Consider the following 16368-nt stretch of genomic DNA (forward strand, 5'->3'; position numbering starts at 1 on the left):
CCTCAGCGCCTGCCTGAACTGGCCCCTGCTTTGGCCGAAGAGCCAGATTCGTTTGGGGGCGGAGGACACCACCCCAAAGACAACACCGCCAGTCGTGCTGGCGCCAAGTCGGCCCCATGGCAAGACCGCCGCAACGGTGCCGGACATCCCTATGCCACTGGATCCAAACATGCATATGGCACAGGATCAGAACGACGACGACGACGACGATACATTTGCCAACGTCGATCAGTACTTTGCCGATCATGGGTACGGTGGCGACTTCATGGGGCCTCCTTCTCAAGAACCCAACCCAACAAAAGACGTGCGCGATCTAGCTGGTACCGCGGAGAAGCCAAGTTGCAACAGGCGTCGTCTGCAGTTCAGCTCTCAGGAGACGCCTCCAGCTGCCGACTTCACCGAGCCTCAGATAGGCGAGGTGCGAAATATGATCAGCCCCAACACACTCAAGAAGGCGGTCTGTGAGCAGAACTCGGTCCCATTACAGGAGAAGAAGAAGGCACACAAAAGAAAGACTAACAAGGGTGCGGGCCAGCCGGCACCGAGTACGATCCGTGCTCAGGACGGGCCACCTTCACCTGAGGATATCTCGAGGAGGGTGCATGTGGCGGGTAGGCCGATGCTACCGAGAAATATGCTCGATGCTGCAACCGGTGCTATGCGGAGTCTGCATGACAGTGTTCTTTCTTTGGAGAAGCGGCGTCTCGGAGAGAAGGATGTGGCATACCCGGTTTTCGCGGCCAAGGTGCCAGAGGGCAAGGGCTTTGTGGATAACTCCATCGGGGGTACGACCGTCCTGCGGTTTGATGACATCCACGCTATGTTGAACCTTCATCCGCTGCACTACACCTTCGTTCGGCTATTTTCGCTGAGTATGGAGATGCGGATCATTCGCGACAAGACCCCGGACATCGTGATAGTCGACCCCTTCTACATGCGTGCCAAGATCTTGGGCAGCGCTGGGGACCGGCAAGTCGCGAGTTCTTACCTCGAAGGCGTCATTCTGGCAAACCAAGATAAGGATAACTTCCTCGTGCCTTACTTTCCCAAGTAAGTCCTCCCCTCAACCGCCCCGTAACATATGAATTCTTAGATTTTGATCGTTTTTCTTTTAACATTCCGTGTTTTCTGCAGTGACACACGTTGCACGCTCATCCTCCTAAGCCTCAAATATTCCATGGCCACGTATTTCGACCCGGACCGTCAGTCGAACGTAGACTACACAAATGTCAAGAAGGTTCTTGATGATGTTCTCCCCGGCTACGTAAAATCTGGAGGCACCTTCACCATGCCTATTCGTAAGTACGGCAAGCAGGTGTTCTCCCACAATACGACGTTCTGCTGCATCAAGCAGCCGCCTGGCGGTCAGAAGGGTGCCTACTACGCCATCCATCACATGCGGGCGATCGTACGGGACCATCATCAACTTCTGCTACCGAGTAGACTCAAAGATTGGGCCGCGAGCGTGTCGGCAATCCAGGACGCGGACATCATACAAGAATTCTTTCGCATCCAGTCGGAGTTTGCGGAAATCATCCATCAAGATGTCCTTCGTACCGCGGGGTGGTTCTACCTCAGAAATCAACCGTCCAACAATGACATCGACACAATCCTACAAATGCAGGCTGACAACGCCCGTTCTTTCATGACTCCCACGATAGACGGCGACTTCATCCACGCTCCGGTCCCTTGAGTCGAGTCGAAAGCAGTGATGCTATGTCTAGTTCTGAAACATCGATTGGCTCATGTTGTAATTAAACTTTAATGAACTTGTAGTATGTCTCTTTGGTTTCGAGAGTCGTTCAACTTAAGATGTAATCGATGCTATTAATGTCTTGCTTTTCTCTTCCGATCGTTCTGTTGCATACTTATATATTTCTTATGTATTGTCTGTGAATTGGTACTAACGTTTCGTTTGGCTACTGCATAGCGATGTCGTGGTATGTCGTGTACAAGGGTAAGGTTCCCGGAGTCTACGACGACTGGGAGGAGTGTCGGAGACAGGTTCACCGATTCAGCGGTAACAGTTACAAAGGGTACGCCACTAGGGCCGAGGCCAAATCTAGATACGCCCGCTATCTAGCGGGAGAGGGGAGGGAGCGTTGGAGGAACCGGATGAAGACGAGTTTCATCGTGATGATGCTCATCGTGATGACCGCAGCTCTCTTCTATGTGATGGTAGTTTAGATGATCGATATCGACTTGTAATGTGAAGACAAACTCGCGGTCTCGAGACTTGTAATATAATGTTCTATCTTTGTTCGGTCTTTTCAATTCGGAGACTAATAAGATGACTTGTATTCAAAGACTAAAATGATGAATTGTATTCAGAGACTAATCTTCTATTGTATTCGATGAATCTGTTGTTGATGTGTGCTGTCTATATTTTGTCCAATTATACATTTTGTAACCTGTGCAAAAAACAGAAAATAAAAAAATAAAAAAACTAATATTCATACTAATGGCGCATCACATCATAGTGCGCCATTAGTATGCCAAAGGATACTAATGGCGCATCATTAAACAGTGCGCCATTAGTATGCCGAAGTTACTAATGGCGCATCCTGCTGTCGTGCGCCATTAGTATGCCAAAGCACCTGGGTATACATGGCCCCCTGGGAGGCATACTAATGGCGCACTATTGTATATACTAATGGCGCATCTGGGGTGCGCCATTAGTATACCAGATACTAATGGCGCACCAGTGGTGCGCCATTAGTAAAATATACTAATGGCGTGCTACTAATGGCGCACCACTAATGCGCCATTAATGGCCAAATTAGGTGCGCCATTAGTAGGTCTTTTCCTAGTAGTGAACACCACGTTCAAGTTATTTAGTTCGATCTCGTTTATGTACCCAACAATATTAAATGTTGTTAAACATGGCAAGAGGGTGAAGCAAATGAAAACTACCTATCTAGTCAAGGTTAAATGAGGCCGGAAACAACGAACAACAAATTCCGGTAAATCCCCATATGCATATTTTAGATTTGGTGCTGTTCTGCCCTAAACACAATTTTAGAGTTGTTAAACATGCAAATCATGTACACCATGATAAACTAGGCAAAATTCTACCCCATTTACATATAAAGTTTGGTAAATTCAGAGTTACAGTTATTTAGTTATGAATTAGTCATCTTAGCATGGCATAGGAGCAAATTAATGCAAACTGCAGGTTAAACAATTTGAACATGGATGAAAGTGACATATTTTGAAACTAGACACAATTTTAAGCAAGTTTCATATATAAATTGTTTTAATCCGATGCACGGTTGTCGAGATATTAAATGCATGAAGTTAGAGGGTTTTTCTGCAAAACAGCCGTCTCAGGAATAATAGCTAAATTCACAGACAAGGAAAAAACACATTGGGCCGAATCTGAAGGCTGGCCCAACGAACAGACGGGCAAGAGGGGCTTCTCACCCAGCGGCCAGCTCGAGCTGGGCCGAACAAGGAAGAGAAAGGCCGGCCTAGGGGATGGAGTTGACCGGCCGCCTGGCGCTAGGACGGGGTCAAAACGGGCGAGCAGGAGGCTTGGCGTTGTGTGCGTCTCCAGGAAGAACAGGGTCGCGGCACCGGTGCTCGTCAGGAAAAACAGCGCAGCGGCGGGACTTGGGCGGAGGACGGTGATGGCCCGCCGGCGTCGGGGCTCGAGGCGGCCGGGTGCTGAACAGCAGGGCGTGGCACGGGACCTGGCGGTGAAGGAACCGGGCGGAGGTGAGGGGCACTCGACCAGAAGTAGAGCAGCGGCGGCACTTGGCGAGGCGGCGCGATGAGGGACTTGGAGCGGGGCAACGGCTTCAGTATAGGGGAGCTCGGGCGCAGGGGATGGGAGGCCGGATCCGGACACGGGAGGTCGCCGGGGTCCCGTTCTGTGCCGGATCGAAACGGAGGCAGGCCGACGGACTTGGAGCTCCAGGCGGTGGCGCGATGCAGGTGCAGGGGCGGAGGAGCGCCGCTCCAGGGTCGGGACGGCGACGGCTTGGACTCCGACGAGGCTTGCTGGAGTCGAGGAGGGAGGGATCCAGCGGCGGCTCGCGGTGGTCCTGGACGGCGACGAAGCAGAGGAACGTCCCACATCGATGGCGAAACAGGGGAGGGCCGGCGCGGGCAATGATGCAGCGGGGCGCAGTGATGGACTTGGCGCGGGGAAACCGGTCGGAGGCAAGCGGCGTCTGGCGTGGCAAGGTAGCAGGCCGGCAGCGACGACTGCTGCCGAAGGGGATCGGGGCGGCGAGGTCCGTCTCTGCTCGATGCAGAGGCTGGTGCGGGACTAGAAGTTGCAGACGAACAGGGGCGCGGGCGCTTAACTCGTGGTCGCCGGCGACGGTGCCGGTCGTCAGCCGACGAGGTGGGATGGAGGAGCACGGGGCTCGGGCGACCGATTGGTCAAGCTCGCAAAACGAGGGAGAGGAACGGGGAGGATTTGGATCGAGGGGAGGCCTCGAGTGCTGGTTGGGTTGCTACCGAAAACAAAGAGGAGAAGGCAGGAGGAGGCGCTGTGGATGGATGGATTTGATAGATGGCGACGGCGTCTAATCCTAGGAGGGAGGAGCCTGTAGGTGGCGGCGGCTAGGGAGGACAAATGTCCTAGTTTTTAGGGTTGGGATAAAATTTGGTCCGGTGAATATATAGCAGGTGGACTAGACTTAGGGGCTATCTCGTCCCTCCGATCGTAATCGGATGGTCGCTAAAAAAAGGCTAGGAAGTCCTAATAAGAAAACGGAGACGTTTTGCAGATGTTCGGGGATGTTCCGGACCCAACGGTGGCGACAGTCTGGGTCGGGTTCGGGTAAGTTTCGGACGCGCACGAGAGGTCTATGCGCGGCGCAAAGAGGGGTTAGGTAGGGCCTGACGGTGAGTGGTGGATGGGCTGAGAAGAGAGAGGGGGAAAGCAACCCGGCAACTATTTCCGGAGACCGGAAACGTCCGACGTTTGACCGATTATACTGCCGCTATAGTTTAACGGTTGGGCTATCAAACGAACTCCGAATGTGATGAAACTTGACAGGCGGTCTATCTACACTATAATAAGACCACAAGTCAACTCTCATCCCATTCCGAGAACATTTTCTGGCCACTTATAAAATACTATTTCGGACATGTCGCGGGCACGTGCAAGTGTGGTTGGGCTCAGAACGGACAATGGAGAGAATTGGGGGAACCCGGATGGATGCAAGTTTTGAAAACATGATGATGCAATGCACATGATGACATGGCAAGATGCAACACGCAAGCAAAAGACATGGCAACGACGGCGAATAACTGGAAGACACCTGGCGCATCGGTCTCGGGGCGTTACACTTATACTCCTCAACAAAACGGTGTTGCTAAGCGCATGAACAGGACCATTATTTCTAGAGCCCGTTGCATGTTGTCCAATGCAGGTTTGCATAGGCGTTTTTGGATTGAGGCCGCTTCCACTGCTTGTTATCTCATTAACCGTTCACCATCTATTGCTCTTAATAAGAAAACTCCAATTGAGGTATGGTCTGGTTCACCTGCTGATTATTCACAGTTGGGAGTTTTTGGTTGCACTGCTTATGCTCATGTTGATAATGGAAAGTTGGAGCCTAGGGCTGTTAATGCATCTTTCTTGGTTATAAGTCTGGTGTTGAAGGTTTTAAATTGTGGAATCCTGGAACCCAGAAGGTTGTTATTAGCAGAAATGTTATCTTTAATGAATCTGCTATGTTACATGATGTTTCATCTACTAATGTTCCCGTTGAGAGTGAACAACAGCTTATTGTTCAGGAGCCTACTGTTCAGGTGGAGCATGTTATTGATTCAGGTGATACATCTGGTAATGAAACTGTTGATGCACATGATGAACCCGTCGTTAATGATGATAATGTCACTCCCACTCCAAATCAGCCTATTGTTCCGCCCAGTTGGAATCTTGCACGTGACAGAGTTAGGCGGGATATTAATAAACCTGACAAGTTAATTGAAGAGTGCAATATTGTTTCTTTTGCTTTATCTGTTGCAAAAGAAATTGAAGGTAATTCTGAGCCTTCTTCATATTCCGAGGCTATTATTTCTAGTGATAGTAATAAGTGGATAACCGCTATGCATGATGAGATGGAATCACTTGAAAAGAATGGCACTTGGGATTTAGTAAAATTACCTAGAGAGAAGAAACCTATTCGTTGCAAGTGGCTTTTCAAGAGGAAAGAAGGTGTTTCTCCTAATGATGAGACAAGATATAAAGCAAGGTTAGTTGCTAAAGGTTACAGTCAGATTCCAGGTATTGACTATAATGAAGTCTTTTCTCATGTTGTGAAGCATAGCTCTATTCGCACTTTGCTTAGTATTGTTGCCATGCATAATTTTGAGCTTGAACAATTGGATGTTAAAACTGCATTCTTACATAGATAATTAGAAGAGAATATTTATATGGAACAACCTGAAGGTTTTGTTATTCCTGGAAAAGAAAAGCTTGTCTGTAAGTTAAAGAAATCTCTTTATGGATTGAAGGAATCCCCTAGACGGTGGTACAAGAGATTTGACACCTTTATGCTCTCTCAAGGTTTCAAAAGGTCTAATTATGATAGTTGTGTTTATTTGAAAATTGTCAATGGTTCAACTATTTATTTGCTCCTTTATGTTGATGATATGCTTATTGCTACAAAGAGTATGTCAGATATTAATGAACTAAAGAAGCAATTGAGTAATGAATTTGAGATGAAGGATTTGGGTGCAGCAAAGAAAATTCTTGGCATGGAAATATCCAAAGATAGACCGTCTGGAAAAGGATATCTAAGTCAGAAGGGATATATTGATAAAGTTTTTCGTCGTTTTAATATGCATAATGCCAAGCCAGTAAGTACTCCGTTAGCTGCACACTTCAAATTATCATCAGTTTTATGTCCTAAGTCAGATGCAGATATTGAGTACATGTCTAGAGTTCCCTATTCGAGTGCAGTTGGTTCACTCATGTATGCCATGGTTTGTTCTTGTCCTGATTTATCATATGCATTGAGTGTTGTCAGTAGATACATGGCTAATCCTGGAAAAGAGCATTGGAGAGCAGTTCAGTGGATTTTCAGATACCTGCGTGGTACTTTTAATGCTTATTTACAGTTTGGGAAAACTAGAGATGGACTTTTTGGTTTTGTTGATTCTGATTTTGCTGGTGATTTGGATAAGAGAAGATCACTCACAGGTTATGTTTTCACCATTGGTGGTTGTGCTGTGAGTTGGAGATCAACTTTGCAGTCTATTGTGGCTTGTTCCACTACTGATGCCGAGTATATGGCTATTTCTGAGGCATGCAAAGAATCTATCTGGTTGAGAGGTTTATACACTGAGCTTTGTGGAGATTCATTTTGCCCTACCGTATTTTCTGACAGTCAAAGTGTCATATATCTTACAAAGAATCCAATGTATCATGAGAGGACAAAGCACATTGATGTCAGATTTCATTATATTCGAGATGTTGTTGCTGAAGGCGATTTGAAGGTATGCAAGATAAGTACTCATGATAATCCTGCTGACATGATGACAAAGCCAGTTCCCACCAATAAGTTTGAGCTTTGCTCAGGCTTAGTTGGTATTTCTCACTAGTTCTATGGACTTTGACGCACAAGGTGTTTATGCTGATTTGGATGGAGTTATCTACTTTCTTCGACTACTGGAGGGAATTTGGCTCAAGGTGGAGATTGTTAAATTGTGATCCAAATTCTACCGTATTGGACTAGATGTAGTACATACGGTGTGGGCCTTTTGCGTCGGTACCGACGCGTACGAGTACAACTCGTTACTTGTCCTTCAAGGACTCTCATGTATTGCCCTCTTATATACCCCATGTAGTCGCACCTCAGACGGCATGTCGTCTCGTGCTTGTAATACTCCTCCATCATAGTGATTGCGCCTTCGTGCGTCCGTGGTTTTCTCCCGCAAAGGTTTCCACGTAAAAATCCGTGTCTCTCGTGTCTCGTTTATTCTCATTATTATCTAACACAAATGATAAATAGCACACGTGTGACACGAAGCACTTCGGTCCTGACGTTTTTTACAACTAAAGTTGGCATCCGAAAAGAAAAAATAACCCCCCCCCCCTCTCCTCCAAAAAAAAAAGAAAATTGAAACTTACCATCCAAAAAGAAGTTGCCATCCTCGCATCACTAACTTGCCATAAAAATATTCGGGGTTGCCATGTGTTCGTGTCACATGTGTACCACTTATCAGGGTCCAACTCCTACATGTGAGATCAAAACACTCCTTGTAGTGTGCATACATTTCTAGTTAGCCACGCCCCTTGGTTAACACCTTGTTCCATTCAGTTTTGGTACACAAATTCAAAACGCCGGTAATTATTAATTTAATACAGGGGGAGATATGCAACACGATGGCGCGCGCCGAACTCGACCACTTGTGTGGTGGTCGATCGACTAACCAGCACCTAGTTGCCGATGAACAAATATAGATATACATTACAAGTACCACATGCACCTGATCCACAAATTCTGGTTACTACTGTTATTCGTAGATCGAGCAACGACATTCCAGGCACACCTGCACGGTGACAGCTGCATGCACCCACGGACATCTTCAGATTTCATCTGCGAGGTAGAAACACGTACGCATGCTTAATTGAGGTACCCGCTTAATTAGGAAAATTAACATCACGTAACCAAAATACATAAATGCATTTCTCTCCATATGTAGAGAGAAGAAGAACGATGTATACCTAGCGTGTGTGTACTGCAGTGTCCGGGGCAAAACTAGTTGAAGTACTGCTGGCTGCAGAGGAAAAAAGGTAGCAAGAGCGAATTAACACTATGCATAATTGAGTACGGAAAAGACAGTATATTATCTTCACACTGAAATTATACATGAGCATAGATGCAATTAGAGAAATAATTGGGAAAGCTGCTTACCCGAGCTGAAGGGCAGTTGGCTGCAGCTGTTGGGAGTAATGCTGCTGCTGCTGCTGCATGATGTTCGCCTGCAGGAAGTTTCTGGAATCATACAGTGAGACCATGTGATCGTATTCGCTGCTCGCCGACCCTGACGCCATCATGTTCACCGGCTGCTGACCCCTCTCATTCTCAGACACCTGCAGAAAATCACAGATTCACACCGCAGAAATATTATGGTAAATATTATATGTTGGCAATTATAGTCTGTTCTTCAGGTCGATCAACAAGCTAGCTATTTCTGATTTACCTTGCTCCTCAGGTAAATGTTATCATTCTGTAGCTCCATTTCCTACAATTATAGAAAATGTTGCTGGATGTAAAATCCTTTGTCGAAAACATAAAGAGAATTACTGTCATTAGAGGAATGCACTGCTATATATGTTGTACTTACCCTCTTCTGCATATACTCAACTTCAGCATACATCAGCTCATTCTGCATCAAGGCATTGTTCATAGGTGAGGAACTAATCGAAGGAAAAAATATATATGAGCAGTACGTAGTCCATTAGCATTCAGTAAGTATATATGATGTTAAACACATCCAACATACATTCATACACTGTAGCTGCATGCCTGCATCATACCTTTCTAGCTCTTATCTTGGCTATGCCTTTCTCCAGCCTGCCTTCTAGCTGCTTAAGATCCCTCAGGGTCATGGTGCTGACAGAGTCCCTCACCAGCGACCTACTGGATATTTGAGACAAGTTAGACTGGCAGCACACATATTTAACTTTACAGCAAATTCTCGTACTATATACACAACATATGATTTGGCAGATGTTCACCTGTTTGAGTTTTGCAAGCTACTGATCTGCTGGCGCAGCTTGGAGGACTCCTGCTGGTAGTACTGCAAGTGTGCAATACGGGGGAGCATTCATCAGTAACCAACTATATTACTGATAGAAATAACTAGTCTCCGTATGCAAATCAAGAAGCTAGTTCAAAACAAATTTACATCGTTACTGGAAACTGATCAGTTGCATACAGGGGTTAGCTAAGCACATTTCATTTTTCCTATTTTATTTTGTATGCTGACATATACCTTTCCCAAAAGATAATCATGTGGAATGTGATTTCTCAGATTTTTTTTCATGTCTAAAATTATATTATTGGCAAGTTTTTCAAATGAAGCAATAATTAGCCCCTGTAGCCAGCAGCTATATATATATGCAGAGAATCGCCATTGCAGACTAATTAAGCTAAAGAGAGAATGAGCGTTAATCAGTTAAATGCATAAAATCAGATGATAGTTCGGTTACTTCACTTCACTGAAGTTATGTTTATCAATATTTCATGTGGATTAAAAAAAAACCTTGTGATTGATCCTGCTTCCAGAACTTCAGACAGAGAGAGCTAGAGTTGCATGTACTTCAGAGTATTTTTTTTTTGTTTTGATTCAACAAATTATCTTCGCTTTGTTGAAGACTTATCCATTGCATGTGCATTTCTAGCATCAAATTATGATATCAGTCCAATGGACAATATGATGCATATGATCCGTTGGACCAAACAGAGGATCCTCTGGGAGTTGTGACTGCTTCACTGCAATAACCGTTGTTGTGCAATAGCCCATATACTACTCTCTAGTCTGCTGAGGATATCTTGTCACAAGATTTTGCTCAGAGAAATCAAAGTTTGCCTTTGCTGAACAGTAACATGGAATATTGATAAGCACATGAATTGAAAGACACTACATGGAGTACTTGTGATGTTGACTATACAGATCACATCTTTGGTGTCAATTCAAGCAATTGCTGTAGAGTGAAAGAATGACATGATGTTACCTGGGCATTGACTTCTGCAACCGTGCCAGAGTTGGATGTGTCACTATTGGCCTTTTTGTACCTCTCAATGGTAGCTTTCACACTGCAAGTAACCGTTCATGATCGGAATTAGCACGCATATATATCTATCCACACTCTAGAGCAAATTATAGAAAATTAGCAGTAGCATAATCTCATGTGCGCAAGGCAGCTACGGCATCACCTGTTTCCTAAAAGCAATACTGCTATATGGTAATCTAAAGTTATACAACCATCACCCAGAATGTAAAATGAGCAATTTCGCTATTAATGCATGTACTTACACAACTAATGAATGTTATTAAAAAACTAATGAATGGGATAGGTTCAAAAGTAGGCCTAAATGGTATACCAAGGAAGAACCTCTTCCTGAAGGAAGTAGCTATGCAGTCAAACTAGTTTCCCAAGATTGTTCGAAATGAACAGTTCACAACACCAACAGGCAGGATGTGCTACAGTGCCACTGTATTCTGCTCTACAGTTCATACTGTGGCACATTGGTCCGAAGCTTGTGTTATCACAAGTCTCTCCGGCCTATGAATCAAGAGCTACCCCTGTCTAGCTCCAACAGTAGTTCCCCTTTCCAACGAGCTTTTGCCTGTCATCGCCCATACGAAGTTACAAGCTTCAGAGGTGATCGATGTGTGTTCTCTCATGCGTCCGTACGCATTATCCTAGCTCTCTGGTACAGCACAGTTAAGAAAGTGTACTACTGTAATGTTTTAGGTGGGTAGGTTGGGCATGTACACATCCAATTGTATGATGTCCCAGCATGATATATCCATCTATATATACCTATCGGTTGTACAGAAATCATTAGTGAGTAATTAAAATTAGAAATTAACATGTTCTTTTTTCCTGTCTATGAATGTAATTTCAAAACTGGAAATGTGATCATTTCATTCTGATATGTAAATCAAAATTTTTTTATATGTCAATTGTTCCCCAGGGTCCCCTTAAAGAAAATTAAAGATATCACAAAAGACATATATGGGCTGGTAAAGGTAGATATAACTTGATAACAAAGTACAATATGGCTATAAAAAGTCAGTACTTATATATATTATCATAAACAATGCATCAAACAAGAAGCTCTACATTATTAAGAGTTTATCTTAGGATGCAAGTGGATGCAGATATATTGCCTAAATTTGAAACGCTGAGAAAGTAGCCTGTCTGATTTTATGAAACATTTCAGTATGCAAATGACTTAATTTGCCAGCTCACTCTAATAATTCTGGCCAATCTATAAGGAAATCATGTTTTCTCTTCCTCACTATTTCCGAATGGGGGTAGTTGTCCCCAGGCCTCTGCAACTTTGCATGTATGTTAAAACGTTTTATATTTATGTACAGAGAAAGTACAAGATTGTTTTGACTTTCCAAAGAGAAAAGTCACATATTGATTTGTTGTACACATTTTTCCAGTGCATACAGGTATAGTTGTTATATTTTTAGAGACTTCAGAAAAAAAATGAAGGTGCACGACTAATTAAGCTTCTTGAACATATACACTCTGAGAAAAAAGAACATATACACTCTGAGAAAAAAGTACTATTTTTTTATTTGTGAAAAAAAACATTTTCTTGACAAAATGTGACCACAAAATTTATGGTAATAAGGAAAAGATATAGTTAAGTTATGATGAATATTCAGACAAACAACGACCCTACTTCAGTTCAGTCAACTTCTCAGCACTTTGCTTAATTATAAATAGGAATGTTGTCCATACCATATGGTCCTTACATTACAAGCAGATGCCTATCGTATGTAAAGAACAGGCCTACAATATTCCACTAATTACCCGGCAGAAATGCACAATTCCACCACATAGCTACGAGTAGTAATTAACAGGAAAACACAATTCCAGCAGTAACCCAGCAGAAATAGAAAACCGAGGGAAAGCCATTTATACTAGCTTTAAAACAGAATAGAACTAGGTAGTGATCAGTGGACAGACACCAGACATCGATATCCCATAAAGTTTCCATAAGATATTCGAAGAGATCTTTTGGCTGATGGTACTGGAGATTTGACTGCTAGCTCATGTCTTATCACCACATTTCTGAACCCCTTTTTTTATGCAAACTCAACAAAAGACCAATTTCTGCATACAACAAGACTGACAGCCATACCAACAAGCACATTGTTATCTCACCCCTACCTCCCAAGTTAAGATCGTTATAAGCCAAATAAACGTCACATCACATTCACAAGGGACAGCCAGCCCTGGTTAAATGCAGATCATATGTTCCACTCACCAAAGAGATGGAACCTTAGCATCCTCGAGGACGCTATCGGGCGGCCATCCGCACAGTGACAGGTGTGCTCGGGCACATGATTTCACATGATTGATTGGGCAGGAACACAGCAGGTTCGCTCGTTTTACCCAACGGCCAAACAGGGGTGGCAACACAACGCAAGCTTTTACCCACTCCTCCCAGGTCCTTAACCATTCTGACCAGGTCGCCAGCTTTCCTCACTCCCAATACGCACCGCATGCCCAGCGCAGCAGACGTACTGTACGTGCTACTGTTGCCTGTGCCATTGGCTGGCACCCAAGCACCAGGCACACACACCAGCAACAGAACAAATCAAGCGTTTTTCTTTGGTACCAAAAAAGGCCAGGCTTTGTTTTTCAGTGTTTATTTCTCAGCCAGTGTGACAGTGCCTGGCATGGCCACGTGTCACTCTATGGTAGGAGGGTCTCTTCTTACCATATGTTCAGCAACAACAGTACCACTACTGTATATGGAATCGGCTGTTATGTTTTCTTTACATACTTAATTATGTATATTAACATTATTCATGGAAATATTCAATTCATTTTTGAATTTCTAAACATGACTAGAATTATTTTCCAATTTTAATAAAAACCTGCACGCGATCTAGCTACTGCATACCATACATGCTTCGTATTTTCCATTTTTCTTGCACATAAACATGAATTTCGTACATGCTTCATCTCTTTGCTACATGTACTGCTACAAAGTTAGCTACTCCTAATAGAAGGTTGCATTGCTGCTCAATAATAGTAAGAATGCATGCATTAGCATTGGGCATCCTTCTTGTATTGGGCTTATTGAAATTGAAATTCAGTGCTTTGTTCTTTAGCAAATGTAAAAAACCCTTTTTCAAATAATATGAAATAAATATGTGTACACATAATCATAAAATTTTAGCACGTAAGTATACACCAGCCAAAGATGCTTTAATTTGGTCAATTTATTTAATTAAGATGCATGTGTGAACATTAGGAAATTGCAAGATATTGCATTTTCTATTTTGAGCCATACACAAGGAAAGCTATCTAGAGTAGTCTTTCTTGTGTAGCTCCTTTCAGTAATATGAAAAACCCACACACATATATATACCCTTCTACTTTCCTGCAAAATTTCTTCTTCGCTGCTATTTCTTTATTGTCCACTCTGGGAAAGTACAGTGGTGGTGTCAGGAATCAACCCCTCTGATGAGGGGAGAGAAAGAGCCACATGGTTCGAAGCCCTAACCCTAGCAACTCATTAGTTGGGATTTGGAAAGAGCAGGAGATGATGCAAAAGAAACTGAAATTAGAGAGACAAAAGTGCTTTACCACTTCCTTGATCGCTCTCTACCTTATCACCTCATCAAACACACATACACTAACAGTGACACATCCATGTACTACTAACCAGTACAGAAAAAAGATGAGCAAAAAAACCTAGATCTGCTTCTCTCCACACATAAGCAAAGGTACCAAAGGGAAAGAGGAAGAAGCAGGGAGCCCAAGGGTGGATGCCCTGTGATCTTTGTGATCATGAGGTGTGGGAGATCTACTGCTACTACCACCAAAGCAGCCCTCCCTTCCCCTCCCCACAAGCATACACACACAGGCAGAGGCAGTGATTGGAGAAAGGAAACATGCATGGTAAATGGAGCAAGGAAAGGGCAGGACCACCATGTTCTCCCTCACTCGCACAGTCACAAGAAAGAGAAAGGCTCAGGGCATGTACACACACATACCACACAGAGCAAGCACTGTCCTAGATCTATCTACACATCTAGCTCACCTCACAGGAGCACAAAGGAAAGCAGCAAAGAACCACCACAGCAAGCTGCAATATGCTTGCCTCAGTCACAAAAGAAAGAAACTGCTGCAATTTCTTTCCCCCTCACCCTCAGCAACACCAGAATAAACAAGACAGTTAATAACGGAAGGGAGTAACAAAAGATGCAGCTCCCATTTGACCTTCCCGACTCTTTGCCCCAAGAAAGCCAGGAGCAAACTTGCTCCAATTTGGACAAGAAACTGAGAAGAGAAATAATAAAAGAAACCAACAACACGGCAGTAGTAGTAGGATCTGAGGTATGTGCGTGCTATGCTATGCATATGCATGCCTTTCTTGGTGCTATATAAATATATGCCATATGTATGCATACATCCATCCATCCATACTTGTGTATGTAACTTGTAACCTGATTGAGAGAGCTGAGGGGGAGATGACAGTTGGCGGTCGTGGCCGTACCTGTTGTTGGAGTACTCGTAGAGGCGGCCGCGGCTGGAGAAGACGATGAGGGCCACCTCGGCGTCGCAGAGCACCGAGAGCTCGTACGCCTTCTTCAGGAGGCCGTTGCGGCGCTTGCAGAAGGTGACCTGCCGGTTGGTGGTGTTCTCGATGCGCTTGATCTCGATCCGGCCCCTCCCCATCTTCTCGCTCCCCGCCGCCGCCGAGTCCTCCGGAGCCGGAGCGGCCAGCTGATGGTCATTCACGGTCACACCGGAAGCTCCGCAGCTCAAATCGGCCTGAGAAGAAGGCAAACCGCAAAACCAAGATGAACAATTAGTGTGGAAAGCTGGAAACATATCGAACAAATCAAGAACTGCCCATGGCATCCGTCCTATCTAGCTTTATTCTTGGGCAGGCTCTTCCGCTGGTGCATCATCAAAAGGAAACAAACGATGCGATCCATCGATTATTTTTTTTCTCTTCCTTTTTAATTTGTGGTGATCTCCAAAGATCAGAGGGATCTTCGGCCCTGTATCTGCCTTTCTAGCTAATCATCGCTGTGCAGGCAGATTCTACTCGCAACATACATGCACACAGATTGTGCAAGAGGAATAATAAAGGAAGCTATTTCCCAAGACCATGGCCAAGAAGAAGCAAATTACCATCATGCTCATCATGGATGCTACGGCAGGAGGATCTCTCAACGTGCCTCTGTGAGCTAGCTAGCAGGCTGGAGGAAGAGATCCAGAGAGGAAAAGAGGAATGTAGTGTGGGATAGGCAGGACGAGGAGAAGGAGGAGAGGTATTAAAGGGAGGTGGTGGGGAGGGAGGGAAGAGGGGGGAAGATATGCAGTTAGGAGACGATGTCCCCAGGCTTTACACTTTATGCTTCCGGCTCGTATGTTGTGTGGAATTGTGAGCGGATAACAATTTCACACAGGAAACAGCTATGACCATGATTACGCCAAGCTATTTAGGTGAGACTATAGAATACTCAAGCTTGTCCATATCCACACTATTTACATCAGAATATATGTAACTCTGTAACTTGGGGGTCTACGACTCCCTAAAAAAATGAAATTGGGGATCTATGTACCTTGCCTTGTTAATTTCTATAGGTATACACTTGTTAATTATTACTCTCTGTCTTAAAATG

The 16368-nt window shown here is 44.5% G+C and overlaps 1 protein-coding gene across 3 annotated transcripts; it reads right to left on the bottom strand.

Annotated features, from left to right (window-relative positions):
* Nucleotides 1-8260: 8260 nt before the first annotated feature.
* Nucleotides 8261-16056, bottom strand: LOC125543149 (MADS-box transcription factor 3-like). Of its 3 annotated transcripts, none has more exons than XM_048706401.1 (10): nt 15875-16055; nt 15231-15508; nt 10709-10790; nt 9710-9771; nt 9509-9608; nt 9316-9357; nt 9172-9213; nt 8883-9061; nt 8693-8745; nt 8261-8564 (listed from the first exon to the last, which is right to left on the bottom strand). In XM_048706401.1, the coding sequence occupies exons 1-9, from the start codon at nt 15887-15889 to the stop codon at nt 8727-8729; spliced, it is 819 nt and encodes a 272-aa protein (XP_048562358.1). In that variant the 5' UTR covers nt 15890-16055; the 3' UTR covers nt 8261-8564; nt 8693-8726. The 3 variants fall into 3 exon arrangements, with proteins under 3 accessions (XP_048562358.1, XP_048562357.1, XP_048562359.1); XM_048706400.1 differs by having other exon boundaries at nt 9509-9611; XM_048706402.1 differs by lacking the exons at nt 8261-8564; nt 8693-8745 and having other exon boundaries at nt 8879-9061; nt 9509-9611; nt 15875-16056.
* Between the last annotated feature and the right edge of the window lie 312 nt (nt 16057-16368).

Source organism: Triticum urartu, chromosome 3 (genome assembly GCF_003073215.2).
Source record: "Triticum urartu cultivar G1812 chromosome 3, Tu2.1, whole genome shotgun sequence".
NCBI lineage: Eukaryota > Viridiplantae > Streptophyta > Magnoliopsida > Poales > Poaceae > Triticum > Triticum urartu.

What these genes read in the sequence shown, in the direction of transcription:
- LOC125543149 (XM_048706400.1), bottom strand. An exon ending in TTGCAGAAGTCAATGCCCAG is followed by an intron (nt 9,772 to 10,708) that starts GTAACATCATGT and finishes GCACACTTGCAG; the next exon opens with TACTACCAGCAGGAGTCCTC. An exon ending in ACATTTACCTGAGGAGCAAG is followed by an intron (nt 9,062 to 9,171) that starts GTAAATCAGAAA and finishes GATTTTCTGCAG; the next exon opens with GTGTCTGAGAATGAGAGGGG.